The 15,009-nt window shown below is 39.5% G+C and overlaps 1 protein-coding gene across 1 annotated transcript; it reads left to right on the top strand.

Annotated features, from left to right (window-relative positions):
• The first annotated feature begins 997 nt into the window (after positions 1 to 997).
• On the top strand, positions 998 to 13,072 carry FGB (fibrinogen beta chain). The gene is made up of 9 exons (XM_084625374.1): positions 998 to 1,114; positions 1,383 to 1,403; positions 2,654 to 2,857; positions 4,820 to 5,003; positions 5,774 to 6,001; positions 6,559 to 6,672; positions 9,218 to 9,340; positions 9,529 to 9,814; positions 12,645 to 13,072. The coding sequence occupies exons 1-9, from the start codon at positions 1,040 to 1,042 to the stop codon at positions 12,871 to 12,873; spliced, it is 1,464 nt and encodes a 487-aa protein (XP_084481500.1). The 5' UTR covers positions 998 to 1,039; the 3' UTR covers positions 12,874 to 13,072.
• Positions 13,073 to 15,009: the final 1,937 nt, after the last annotated feature.

A 15,009-nucleotide genomic window follows, 5' to 3' on the forward strand; every position in this document is an offset into this window, starting at 1 on the left:
CTGCTGACAACAGTTGGGTACTGAGCAGTTTTCAAAATCTGGCCATATTACTTAGGTGAGTAAAAGGAAGCTGAGCTCTTCTGAAAATCTGGCTCCAGTTGTGGGTGCTGAGCATTTCTGGAAATCAGACTTTTTTAAAAAAATTTTAAGATATTAGATAAGAATCAACTTATATCAATTAAATTATAATAATTATATATCTATAGGCTCCAAACTAACAACGCACTTAAGAAAGTGCTGAATGTTTAAGTTCATGAGTAGTCCCATTGAAATTGAAATGCTGTAGTGCTTTGCTGGATAAGGGCTATATTTTGTAAGCTGTTTGGGGCAGAGCTACCTTTATTATATATGTGTGTGGTTCCTAGCCCACTGGAACTCTAACCCCTGATCAGGACCTTTAAGTGCTGCAGTAAGAATGATAGGTATCCTGTAAGCATCATGTACTTGCCTCAATAGCCTTCCTGAGGTTTGATACTCATAGAACTGTATGTTGAAGTATACACTTTTCAAATACCCCATGACTGTACAACATAGCTTAGCATTGTGTATTATATGATTTTGATACATATTTAATGAAATATTTCAAGAAGTCTAAGGCTTCCAAGAGAGCAGATAAGGAACTTGCTCTTTTGTGACATTTGACATTATTTTCCTCACCTCAGTTGGCTGGATGTGCACCTTTTCAGGGGTTTCGAAAGGTTAATGATTTTTAGGAAAATATTAAATTCACGTAATTTGAAGAAGAGTGATTTTCAGGATTTATATATTTAAACTATGCCATCAGACATGTGGGGTATGTGTAACATGTAGATAAGATCTCCATGTAGATGTTGCTCAACTGGGGAATTTGTTCAGGCACATAGTGAACAAAGAGATTAAATATTAACAGAGGAACGATAACTCTTCTTTCTGGTTAGACCTATCATTAGGAAGCAAGGAGACTTCAGACTCTCTGGTATATATATGAACACAAAGTGCCTTTCACTGTCAGTACTTTCAGCAGGGGAAGGTTACCAAGCTGTTTAAGCAAGCCAGCATCATGAAACTGTTATTGCTGTGTCTGTTCTGTGTTTCCATAAGTAAATCCACGGCGTCTACAGATTATGATGATGAGGTTGTAGTAGTGATGACAATAATTAATAATAACAATAGTAACACTTAATCTTACTTAGTTGTATGTATGACTTTATGCACTTTTTAATTTAGTTAAATTACAAAAATAAAATGTTAAATTATCTCAAGAACATATTCATCCTCAACTTAAGGTGTTCAAGGAAAATTGTAATAATTTTTTTCTCATATGAGTAACAGCAAACTGTAGGGGTTTTTTCCCCCTGTTTTCTGATGTATTTTCCTTCTCTTCCCTCTCGCTCTCTTTGTAGGAAAGTGACCACCGTTTCAAGGTAAGATTGGATTTAATTACATGTTCAGACATATTCAAGTAAGGATGTTTATTTAGCAATTTTAACATTTATTTAAGAGCATGAGAAACAAACTCGGCATAAGTAAAAGAGTAGCAAAATGTGTGTTAAATAATGTCTTGAAGTCAATATGAGTATTTCCATTGGTTCAGTGGGTTTTGAATCAGGCTCTAAATGAGCAACAAAAGGAAGGAACTGATTCCCAGTTCATATCGCACTGGAATTTGAAAGAGAGAGGTAACATTCTGCAACAGAATTAAAAAACAACAACAAACAAACAAAAAAATCCACCAAGGCCAGTCTAAAATTAAGGCATAAAAATGTTTATAGCTGGTATATTAATTTTGCTTAAGGAAAGAAATTTAAGAAAAGTCAATATTTGATTTAAATTTGGATTTTTAAAAAAAATCTTGTACAAATCCCTAAACAAATGAATACCAGGTTCAAAAATGATAAATTATTTCATATGTGGCATAATTGGGTCTATAAATTGAATATGTTTCTGATATACTATTTTACCAAATAACTTTGCAGCCATTTTCTAACGTACACACTGCTTATTTCTGATGTTTCTAAGAGTTTGATCTTGCAGCCATTGCACACATGGGTCTTACTTGTGAGAGTAGTCTCATTGACCTCACTGGGCTACTCACAGTGAGGGTGTGAAGGATCAGATCCAAAATCCTGAATTTTTTGGTCTAGCCTATTTCCCTTATCCCTTATAGATTGTTAGTCATATAAATGCCTAATTCTTTTTTGAATCCTACTAATAACTTGAAGCTCTATGTCCAGTGGCTATGAGTTGTGCAAAACAATCTATTTCTTTTTATCAGATTTAAGTTTCTTGCTATTTATTTTTTCTGAACCTTTTCTATTTTTGCTATTTCTGTTTTGAGATGGGGGGCTAGTACTACAAGGGGGTTACAATATTTTCAGTATTAGTTTCAATTTCCTCTTTTAACTTTCCTAACAATTTGTTCGGTTTTTTAATGCCAGAGTACATTGAACAGATGTTTTCATTCAGCTACTCACAATGATACTCAGGTCTTTTTCCTGGATGGAATTAGTGTATTTCTTGTGATTAAAATGTGAGAGATAGAGGGCAAAATGACACCTAAAATATGCCAATAAATTGATTTATGTTATTTTTATATTTTATACAGTTGATGTACCTGCTTTTAAAATAATGCTCCTAATTATAAAGGGTTTTTTCTCCTTCTGGCTTTGTGTAGGCTAATGGCGTAACAGTGGATGCTCGAGGTCACAGACCAGTAGATAGAAGACGGGAGTCAGCTCCAACTCTCAGACCAGCTCCTCCTCCCATTAGTAAAGGTGGATATCAGGCTCGTCCAACAAAACCACCCACTTGGGCCCAGAAGAAAGAAAAAACCGTTTATCCTGATGCTGGAGGCTGCAGGCATGCATCAGATGAGCTAGTAGGTGTAATTGCAGTGGAGACAGATGCACTTAATAGTAATAGTATCCCTGCTTTCAGAAATGTACTAAACCTCACAAAGGTACATTCTGCAGCTCAGCCCGAATCTTGTGCTTGGAATGTTCAGTAGCATTCAGGTGATTACAGTGAATTCGATGCACTTCGCTTTCTAGTGTTTTGATGATACCCCTCCCGAAACATTACAGTCATCACTCTTTTTTCAGAACTCATCTTTTTAAACTGTTGTGCCCTTTAATATTTTTCTCTTTCTTTAACAGCTGTGAAGAACAGACAGTTTTCTTAATCAATCAAACACCAAGAAGTGACCATTGTAGTTCACTGACAGCTCAACTCTGCTCTCTCTTGCTTATGTTGAGTAGTACCTGATTGAGCAAGTAGTCTTGTTGATTTCATGGGATTACTTGTTGAGTCAGATCCTACTTATGATGAGCAGGGAGGCGGAACTGAGCCCTGAATGATGAATGTAAATAATTATGAGCTAGATTGTGCCCCCCCCCCATCACTTACATGGCTGTGCATTGGGAGGGAAGAAATAAGGAGCCTCTCTTCTCACTCTTCATGGCCTGCAAAAGGGCTGGCTAGAAGTGCAAGACCTGTGGTTGAGGAGGCATAGGGACTGCAACTGAGATGCTGCCCTCCACTTGGGGAGCCACTCACTGGAGAGGTGTAGTGGAGTAGGCGGAGCCAACGGTTCACTCCCCCCTCCCCCACTGATTCATTACCCTAGAAATGAAAGGAACGAAGACAGAAGTATGTATCTTTATCTTTAGGCATTCCTAATTGAAAGAAAGATATAGCACAGCTCTGCTTTAACATATTAATACATTATCCAGGGTATCTTCACTATCAAACATTTTTGCATCTATCCTGTGCTGCATGGCTCTGTCCAGCTGTCCAGTATTAAAAGGAATCCCCCACATTTTAAATTCTTCAAACATTCATTACATTCGCCTGTCAATCTTTATCCCAAGCTCCCTCAGGTGGGTAATGTCTGCAAAAACAAGTAGTATGTCTAGTAGTATGCTAACTTCCCTATACTGAACCAGTAGTGCATCACATTACCTCAGTTTTGGTCTCCAGTAAAAAGCATACGTTGTGACCATACTGCTAGGCATCTTAGTATCTGAGAACTTATTACTTCTAACTAGAGATGACGCAAACAAGTTTGTTAAAGTTCAGTTAATCAGAAACACAGGATTATTTTGGAGGCCTTTAGTGGGTTGGGTACTTTCGGTCTCATACTGCTTCGAAATTTGGTGCTTTTGTATTTTCTTCATCCATTTTGGTACATTTTCATCCTTAAGAGGAATAGTGACTGATGCTATAATAACATTTTCATCCTTAAGAGGGATAGTAACTGATGTTAGTGCCAGCTTCCTGCAGAGATAATTTTTTAAATCTTTTTGTGTATGGCTGTCTCACATGAAAGATACTCATAGCTTATGTACCAGAATAAAGTTAATACTTAATTCTGTGATTATGGGGGGAATATCTCTCAGTATTTTTGGGTACCTAATAGGGCTGTAGTGCTTGATGAGTCATAATTTTGTAGCTGCAGATGGTTCAACTATGAACAGTTGATAGTCCAGAAAAATTAGCCAAAAGCATGTGGTGGATCACAGATATTAGGGGGTTCCCTCCTCCCAGAACTTTAATGAGTTATCAGAAGGGATCCCCAACTGGAGCTTGAGCCTGTTTTCTCCATTTAAGATGGCAGTTTTTTCTCCGATAAATTGAATGTCTGAAGTATTTTGAGACCATATTGAGGCAACTAAATACATGGCTTAGAGGTGCTAGATGCTCAGCATGTTTGAAAATCTGGTTACTTGTTTAGGTGCTGAAATATGAGATTGGGAACCTAACTTTAGGCACCCAGTTTTATAAATCTTGGCCCCAATCTACAGCACTTGTAATTGACTCTTTCCCCTTTCCGCTTTTTTAGGGAGTGTTGTGTCCAACCGGGTGTGAGCTGCAAACTGCAATGGTAAAACAGGAAAAAAGTGTGAAATCCGACATTTGGGACCTAAAGAACAAAATAGATAAACAGTCTGAAACCTCTTCAACATTCTATGAGTATATGAATACACTAGAAGATAAATTGGCAAGAAGACAGAAACAAATAAAAGGTACATTATTGTTATTCATCATTGCAGTAAATCAGTATTACAGACAAATTTGCATTGCTACAAGTACTAAATATATAGGGCTTATTAAAAAAGGTTACAGATAGGAGCATCAGTGTAAGTAGCTAGGTGTCACAAGTCCATAAAACTATATCTAAAAAATCCTACCTGAGGGGCCAAGGACCTGATCCTGCTTTTGTTGCATTGGTCCCCTAGGCCTGTGTCTATCCAGCAATGAAATATCTGCAGTTGGCCCAGGTCAGCTGACTCAGAATTGCAGAGCTCGGGCTGCGGCACTGTAAAATTGCTGGGCTCCAGCCTGAGCCTGAATGTCTACCCAGCTATTTTTAGTCCCGCAGCCTAAGCCCTGTGAACCCAAGTCAGCTGATCAAGGCCAGCCACAGTCATGCTGCAGGTCTTTTATTCCAGTGTAGACATGCCCTAGATGTCCCCAGCTCCTGGACAGCCATAATAAACTTCTGCGAGGGTGTTTACTACAGGTCCTTTGCAGGATATAATCACAGCAAGAAATTTGTCCATTTATATTGAGCCATAATACAAAGTATGTCCTTGTTACAGGAGCTAAAGCTCTTTGCACACTGTGAAATCAGGGAAGAGAGGGAAAGGACACACAGAGCACTCTTTTCATTTCTACAACAGAAGTAAAATCTCAAATAATACTGACTGGATCATGGTTTATAATTTGGATTAGAATATGCTAGTTGGAAAACATGTTGAAAATTGTGACAGTTGTTATACATTCTCTTTTCTAGACAATGAAAATGTAGTTTCTGAGTACAACACAGAGATAGAGCAGCACTATACGTACGTCAGAGAGAACATAGACAACAACATCCCGTCTAGCCTCCGAGTCCTCCGTTCCATTGTGGATACCTTACAGAAAAAGATACAAAAACTGGAAAATGCTATAGCATCCCAAATGGACAATTGCCGCTCTTCGTGCATTGTTTCCTGTACTATCCCAGTGGTGTCAGGCAAAGGTAACTCATTTAGGGTTATAGAAATCTCTCCCTTATATCATTGTAGAACTGGACAGATGCATTATGGGCACAAGTTCACATTCCTCCGAAGCATATGACACCAGTCACTACTTCTGCCCAGAGTTGATGGACCACTGACCTGATCCAGTATTGAAAATCATATATATATTACCTGTCTTATTTATTTATTGTGCATGGGATTTTCAAAGGCACCTAAGTGATTTAGGAGCAGAAGTCCCACTGACTTTCAAAAAGGCATTGTGCGTCAGTGGGACCTGTGCTCCTAAGTCACTAAGGAGTTTTTGAAAATCTCATCTTATAAGGGATAGTGGGACAATACAGGTATATTATTCTTTCTTTCGTGATTCCCTTCTATGTCATTTTAATTTATAATTTAAATCAAAGTGAAATCGAGCAGAATTAGATGTTTGTAAGATATTCCTGTATAATTAGCATACAGAAAGCTATTCTGTTAATTATTGTCTTTATGCAGAGGATTGTTCTACTAGAATTTCATAGATCCCTCAGAAACATAAACTGTTGATTTATGATTGCAGAATGTGAAGACATTATCAGAAAAGGAGGTGATTCATCTGAAATGTACCTCATTCAGCCTGATGCTTTCTTCAGACCATACAAGGTTTACTGTGATATGACCACAGCAAAAGGAGGTAAGTGTGAGATAAACTATAGCGCTTTGATAGGGATAACTATAAATATTCACAAAACTGAATTTGCACTGGTCCTGTATTTCTTTGCATTTGTGCTCATCTGAGATTATAACTTTTGGCACTAATTATTAGTTAATCTAAAGCAATTGTTCTCATGCTATGGCTTGTGAACCATTGCAAAATGTCATCTACAGAAAGTTTTGAGAACTATGTGCTGAGGGATCTGAGTGCTGGAGTGGAAGGTGGCCCATACATAGTAGGATCTTTCTCTAATAAAGTTGAGAAAGAATTGTTGTATAGTCACTGACTGGGCTTGGTAGATGAAATTTTGAATCATTGTATATCTTACTGTGGCTAGATTGAAGTGCCATATCACAGCTGTGCTCAGGAGCAAGAAGGGAGTGTGACTGCCCCCACCTCCACATCCTCCAGGTTGGCTTTGTTAGGCCTTCCTGGAGCTTGGGTCCAGGCCCTGTGCAGAATGCAAGGACTGAGCCCCAGATGCTCCCAATTTGAACCAAGTGGAAGGGAATGAGCAGATAGGGGAGGTTTGGCTCCTTCCCCACCCTGCCCTATTCACTGGCCAGAGGAGTTGGCTGGGTGCATGGAGGGGAGTAACTTGCATGCTTTCAAGGCCTGCAATGTATTAAAACCTCCAGTGATGGAGATTCCACAACCTCACTGGGTAATTTGTTCCTAACTGTAAGGATAGTTGAGCACTGGAACAAATTACCTAAAGAGATTGTGCAATCTCTGGCACTGGAGGTTAAGAATAGGTTAGACAAATACCTGTCGGGGATGGTCGAGACCAGTGATACTCAGAGTGAGGCTCATAAGCCGCAAATGGCTCTTTAATGTGTCTCCTACGCTTTTTGCAGCACATGATATGAAAACACTGTGTGATTTAATTATTAACCAATCTAAGTTATTAACCAATCAGAATGCTTTTACTATGTTATTAACCAATTGTGGTTGATAAAATAATAATATGTGATCAGTCATTTTGCTGTGAGAATAACATAGATATAAACTGAATATTTCCCCTGTCATACTGTTTAAATATGAACATACAGTACTATAGTGAATGAAACAATGAATTCACATACCGTGGTTCTTTTAGGTAATGTTGATCACTAATTTGGCTCCTGAACCACTGAGGTCTGAGTATTACTGGTCTAGAGAATACTTAGTCCTACCTCAGTGCAGGGGACTGGACTAGATGATCTACTGAGATCCATTCTAGTTCCACATTCCTATGATTCTGTGATTCTACTTCTTCCCTCTGTGCCCCAAGCAAGAGGGGAAAATGGGAATAACTGTGCCTCTAAGACTTTCTCTGCCTCCCAGTGCTCCTCCTGGGGCAGCACAGCTCCCTGTCACCCGTAACTCACAACGAAGTAAATATCTAGCCAAGTATGAAAACATTACAAGCATTCTTTGCTTCTGACATGGAGATAGGCATTCAGGGCAGCACAGTAGTTTAACTGTTTATAGATTATTTCAGAGAGTGCACACTCCAAAGATTGCACTCTTGCTTCATTAGTGCTGTGATCACATCTGTAATAAGGGACCAAACATGTCCCTTTGGTCTGTCTCTTCCGGCCTTACTCACAGTATATGGTACTACTCAATGTGAGTAGGGGTGGTAGAACTAGGCCCTTACATGCTGGGATCCTCCCACCTTGCAGGGTCCTAGAGCCCGAGCCCAGAAGTCTACACAGCAATGAAACAGTCCCATGAGCCCAAGCTCTGCAATCCTGAGTCTGCTGTCACGTGCCAGCTATAGGTTTTTCTTTGCTGTATAGACATATCCGAAGGGTCCAGTCCTGCTCCAGTTTAAGTCAATGGCACAGCTCCCTCTAGTAGGGTTGACTGTCTCCTGAGAGCTCCCTTGTGGTCAGAGGTCACTCTGCAGTGCCCTGCCTCTGTTTTCCCCTATTTAGGACTCCTTACACAGACTCCATACGCTTTTTCTATGATCAGAATACCCATTCTTTGTGTCTGGGTTTACTCACAGAATATAAACTAAAAATAAAACATACAGTCCCATATCAAAGTCCAACAGACAAACAGTTCTCTTCCTACTCCCAGGCCTTTCTGCCTAGGGAGGCCTTTCTGTTTCCTGCTTGCTCGGGTCTCTCCCAGGCCTCCCTTCCTGGAGAGCTTTGCAGCCCGTTTCTTTTTGTCCCCCTGCTTGCCCAGGATCTCTTTTGCCTTAGCTGCCTATTCCCAGCCCTTCCTAGCTGGAGTCTTAGTCCCAAATCCCAGGACTTTGCTGGAACCTGCTGCACTCCTAGCAGTATCTACTCTCCCGGAGTGAGCACCCATCCATCCACCCCCGTCACTGCAGCTTTCAGCTGCTCTTTCTAGGGTAATCACCTGATATCTCTTGAGTTGTGCCTCTTTCAGTAATCGGGGTTGGCTAGTCCCAGGCCCTCCAGCTCCTCTTACACACCCCCTGACACAAACAGAAGCCGGATTACACGCTAACACTATTTGTTCTCTTGTTAATTGCATTTTAATTCACATATTTTTGCCCCTGCAGGTTGGACTGTGATTCAGAACCGCCAGGATGGCAGCGTTGGCTTTGGGAGAACATGGGATGCATATAAAAAAGGATTTGGAAATATTGCAAAAAGTGGAGGGAAAAAATACTGTGATACTCCAGGTAAAATTCTGAATACAAACCTTAAAGCGCTTCTTTTATTAACACTTTTTTCTCAGGTTTCTTAAAACTGTCCACACTTGATTCAAAGGATGTTCATTAACTGTAGCAGATTTATGGGAAAATGGTAAAGTTGCCTTAAAACATATTCTGAAAGTGGGTTCACTGAGTTTCCTTTTATTGGTTGTCAGGTGAATATTGGCTTGGAAATGACAAAATCAGCCAGCTTACCAAAATGGGACCAACTGAAGTTTTAATTGAAATGGAGGACTGGAATGGTGAAAAGGTTTCAGCTCTTTATGGAGGATTCACCATACAAAATGAGGCAAACAAGTATCAGATATCAGTTAGTAACTATAGAGGCACGGCTGGCAATGCTCTTATGGATGGAGCTTCACAACTGTATGGCGAGAACAGAACAATGACAGTTCACAATGGCATGTTCTTCAGCACTTTTGACAGAGACAATGATGGATGGTATGTACTTGCATTAGCAATTTTTTAAAATATCAAGATAAAGCTATCAAATTGTAGATCTTACTGCTTTGTATGCATCTGGATATGGATTGTTCCACAGTCTTTTAGAATAGGCTAATATGTGCTAATTCTGCAAAATTTCACAATCTCTTAGGATAAATTTACTATCTGCTGGTCACCAGCCAAATGCATGCACTGCACCACTGAAGTATCCAAGAGCAGAATCTGACCAAATGAAATGATAATTTAGACTAGAGCTGTACCAGAATCAAATACAAAGCACCTGCAGGCACACTGGAGTAGTGGGTTGAAGTTGTTCTAAGAACCACATCAGTGTCCACAGGCTGGCACCTTTGGACGGTGTATTATCATTCACAGTAACTCATGAGGTTATGGCCCCAATCTTACTGTCACTGAAGCCAAGGAAAATTTTGACACTGAAGTCAGTGGGAGCAGGATCATTGGGCTTCAGTCAGCGTGAGCCAAAAAGGAAGGAGATCCACTGCTGAAATTAGCAAAATATCCTGTTCTAACGGATAAATTCTACCTAATCAAGAAAATAAAGAATTTCAATTGTTAGTGATAAAGTGCATAATTTAGAATCTCTTTGGCACTATATCGCTAAAATGCCTTCTAACCCTTTTACATAGTCATTTACTCTATTATAATATTTACTAATAGAGGAATTGCTTGTGTTGGCAAATCCATATGGTACGTCTTGTTCGGTGCCATTAAATTACAATGATATTTGCATTAGAAACAACATATACAATATAACATACTGTAGGATCTTTGTGTGCCAGTTTTCTTAGTTTTTAATTAAATTCAATAGGTGAATCCTTATTATTGTGCATGGCCTTATGCAGTGAGTACCAGTGGCAGCTGTACAATATTTGGTGTGGTAGTTCTCTTTTCTACCACTATCTTTTTCAGATGTAGACATGCAGAAAAATTGTGCATTGGAGTGATCTATCATAAGCACTTTTTCACTTTGTTATTTTTAAAATGTGTGCCATTTTTTATGCTTATCAGAATGAGGAATCAAATATAGTGCAAATTTTCCTGTGCAATTCTACCAATGCACCTCCGGCATCCCTGTTACATAAATCTTTGACTTCTCTGAAGCAGATTTTTCTAATTCTCTGGTAGCCTTATGGAGTGAACAAACATACAGTAGAGACTAGAATAAGATTGCCAGAATAATTCCTTCCAAAGTTGCATTTGAACCCAGGTATCCAGAAATGAAAGTCTAGTGCATGAACCCACTCTGACACCTTGTTTCTGTCCAGTCTCTTATTGAAACCAGGCCCCATATAAGTTTTAGTTAGGAATGTAATTAAGTCTATCCTGTGACCATTTACAGAACTGATAGGTATTAGCCGATAAACTAAAGTGATCTTTCAAAAAAGATGCAGTATAATTGTATACAATTTGTTTCCAAATTCTTTGGGATAATTTCTTAAAACAGGAGATTGCCTAATGGGGTGGTCTCTTGTTCAAGATTCATTGTAGATGGATGTTTCTTCTGAGCCTAGTCTTTTCATTATCAATTCTTTGGCTGTTGGGGCTCAGACCATATGCTATTATGCATAACACATTCCTAGATGAAGTGTCTAGAACAAACTCTAGATGATCAATCATCTGTGGAAAGTTCAGAGATAACTTTTACTACATCTTGAGGATCAGAAAACACAGATTCATACACACACTCATGTAAACAGAAATAAGAATATAAGCTATAAGAATGGCCCTACTGGGTCAGACCAAAGGTCCATCTAGCCCAGTATCTTGTCTTCTGACAGTGGCCAATGCCAGGTGCCCCAGAGGGAATGAACAGAACAGGTAATCATCAAGTGATCCATCCCCTGTTTCTCATTCCCAGCTTCTGGCAAACAGAGGCTAGGGACACCATCCCTGCTCATCCTGGCTAATAGCCACTGATGGACCTATCCTCCATGAATTTATCTAGTTCTTTTTTGAACCCTGTTATGGTCTTGGCCTTCACAACATCCTCTGACAAGAAGTTCCACAGGTTGACTGTGCATTGTGTGAAGAAGTACTTCCTTTTATTTGTTTTAAACCAGCTGCCTATTAATTTCATTTAGTGACCCCTAGTTGTTGTGTTATGAGAAGTAGTAAACAACACTTCCTTATCTACTTTCTCCACACCAGTCATGATTTTATAGACCTCAGTCATATCTCCCATTGCTGACTCTTTTCCAAGCTGAAAAGTCCCAGTCTTATTAATCTCTCCTCATATGGAAGCCATTCCATGCCCCTAATCATTTTTGTTGTCCTTTTCTGAAACTTTTCCAATTCCAATATATCTTTTTTGAGATGGGGCAACCACATCTGCACACATTATTCAAGATGTAGGAGTACCATGGGTTTATATAGAGGCAACATGATATTTTCTGTCCTATTATCTATCCTTTTCTTAATTATTGCCAGCATTCTGTTTGCTTTTTTGACTGCTGCTGCACATTGAGTGGATGTTTCAGAAAACTATCCACAATGACTCCAAGATTTCTTTCTTGTGTGATAACAGCTAATTTAGACCCCCATCATTTTATATGTATAGTTGGGATTATGTTTTCCAATGTGCTTTGCATTTATCAACATTAAATTTCATCTGCCATTTTGTTGCCCAGTGACCCAGTTTTGAGAGATCCATTTGTAGCTCTTCACAGCCTGCCTGGGTCTTAACTATCTTTAGTAATTTTGTATTTTGTAAAATTTTGTATTCTGTAAAAATGTATTGTATTGATTAGCTACAGTGCCACTATTAACTATGTGTTTCTCTCCTCTCACCCCCCCCCACACCTTGTAGGGTTCATGCAGATCCAAGAAAACAGTGTTCTAAAGAAGATGGTGGTGGTTGGTGGTACAATCGATGCCATTCAGCCAATCCCAATGGCAGATACTATTGGGGAGGGCAGTACACATGGGATATGGCAAAACACGGCACAGATGATGGAGTTGTATGGATGAACTGGAAAGGGTCATGGTATTCATTGAAGAAGATGAGTATGAAGATTAGACCATTCTTTCCACAATAATCATCATTAAAATGAACGTCATATGTTTTCATGTCCATATCGAAGTTAACTTCTTTTAGTGCATGATATTTGATTTTGCCTTTACATAAGAGAATCAAAAATACCAAAGTTTATATGTCTGACTATATTGTGACTTGAATTGGAGAAGTCATGCTGAATACAACCCTATGTCTGACCCATTAAAAAAAACTTGCAAGTGTCTTTTGTACCATTTGTACTTGATCCCAAGATGGAAGTAACTGAAAATATCAATTCCTTTTGCTTATAAAACAATTCAAAATCAGATATGAGGAGAGAGCTTCACTGAAAATGTTTAAAGTAACTAAAATCTTAAACCAAAAGTGTCTTATAAATTATACTTATTTATATGTTACCAGTGAATAAGCAAATGTGTTCAAATAGGTGGCAGAAGATATATTAATGTTCATTAAATATTTTCTACTACTGCAGAAGAATGTATTCTTATTCAGAAAAATGCACAAAGTAGCACAAAACAAAGTTATTTCCTTGACCAACACAGGCTATAGGGATCTAGTGACATTTCACTCTGCACCCCTCTCTTCCCTTCAGGACCAGTCCCAGAAGCAAACCTCCCTCCTGCAGGCCTCTCTCAGCCCTCTATAAGTATCACTTGACCCCTTCCCAGCTGGGTCTGATAATTGGACAGAGCTGCCTGGCCTCAGGCCCCTAGCCCATAGAGGGGCAGACTGCTCTGTTACAGCCTCCATAGGGAGGCAGAAACCCCCTTTCTATGGCCACAGGTTCCTGTCCACACCTGATCATGGAGGGGACCTCAGTCCTTCAGCAAAACCTCCACTGATGTTAAGCAAAGAAGGTTAGTGTGACAAGAACTGAGTGAGGACTACAAGAGTGTGTCCATGATTACCTCTTTGTCAGTACCTAAAGATATTGTTACAATACATGCTAAACCATGTGATTAGAAGCAGGGAGAGTCCAGTCACACTCTCAGTTATCAGTCGCACAAAGAAAACTTATGCACAGTAAATATTTGTCGGTTAGCTTTAAATTTAAAGGTACACATCTCCACGATAAGCACAATGCATCTTTGTTACTCACAGGATGTAATTGTTCTTCCATTCAGATAAGCTTTTGATTAAATAAAATTCTTATCGGTATGTTGTTGTATAAAAAATAGCACATTTGTATATGAACCCTAGCTACACACTACAGGAAAGAAACATATGAAGAAAAAAATGTATCATTAAACCTAGCATGCTATTATGAACCATTCACACTGAGTATTCTGTTACTAGTCCTATTAAAGTCAATGGGATTCCTCTCACAGCAATGTACTCCCGAATATGAGTAAAAGTGGCAGAATCAGGCTCTAACAGACCGTAGAGGCTTTCAATCAAATGCTTTCCACACTCTGAATAAGGTTGTTTTGGGAACCTTGCTTTGGTGAGTTACAGCAATGTATCTTATTTTAAAACTGTAGTATTTATGGTGAGCTAGCCACCAGATGTGCCCGTTACTTTGGGGTATGCTCATTTATTAGGGTTACTCTTCGGGGGGGGAGTTCTGTAATTCTATTAATGTACTGCGTATGTCACTTGTGTGTTCATATGGAGCTCTACTCCTTCCTTCTGCAAGTCCCCTCCCATTGGAGCTATCCTGCAGGACCTAGGTTCCCCAGGACTGGGTTCCTCTAGCCCTCGAACTAGATGAACACGTACACACAGACACACACACACACACACTAACAGCGCAAGTCTGAGTGGACTGGGTCAATCAGCAGTCTCAAGCTGATCCCCTCATATGTCCCTGCACTCAATGGGCTGGGTTAAGCAGCACCTTCAAGCTGTCACTCTTATGTGCCCCTGGTCTCAATAGGCTGGGCTGAGCAGCACTTTCAGCTGCCCCGCCCCCATGTGCCACAGGTTTTAACACGTCCCTATCCCACTTTCATGTTACAATTGTACTGGCAGTAACCCACTTGATAAGCAAACCCCACAGTATTTTTGGGCACTACAGGGATCTTTAGCTTAGGTAAAAGAAGCGTTGCTGCAGAGTAAATGGGGGAAGCTAAAAACACAAAAGAGTAAAGTTCAGAGAGAGAGAGAGAAGCAACCAGCTTAATCATAAAAGTTATTTATTGAATAATAGTGATAACTA

The sequence above is a fragment of the Lepidochelys olivacea genome (genome assembly GCF_965140295.1).
Source record: "Lepidochelys olivacea isolate rLepOli2 genome assembly, chromosome: 4".
NCBI classification, from domain to species: Eukaryota; Metazoa; Chordata; order Testudines; family Cheloniidae; genus Lepidochelys; species Lepidochelys olivacea.

Excerpts from the sequence above, each read along its gene's own strand:
- FGB (XM_084625374.1), top strand. The coding sequence starts at position 1,040 with ATGAAACTGTTATTGCTGTGTCTGTTCTGTGTTTCCATAAGTAAATCC. Across the intron at positions 1,115-1,382 it reads CTACAGATTATGATGATGAG|GAAAGTGACCACCGTTTCAA; the intron begins GTTGTAGTAGTG and ends CTCTCTTTGTAG. Across the intron at positions 2,858-4,819 it reads GGCATGCATCAGATGAGCTA|GGAGTGTTGTGTCCAACCGG; the intron begins GTAGGTGTAATT and ends CCGCTTTTTTAG.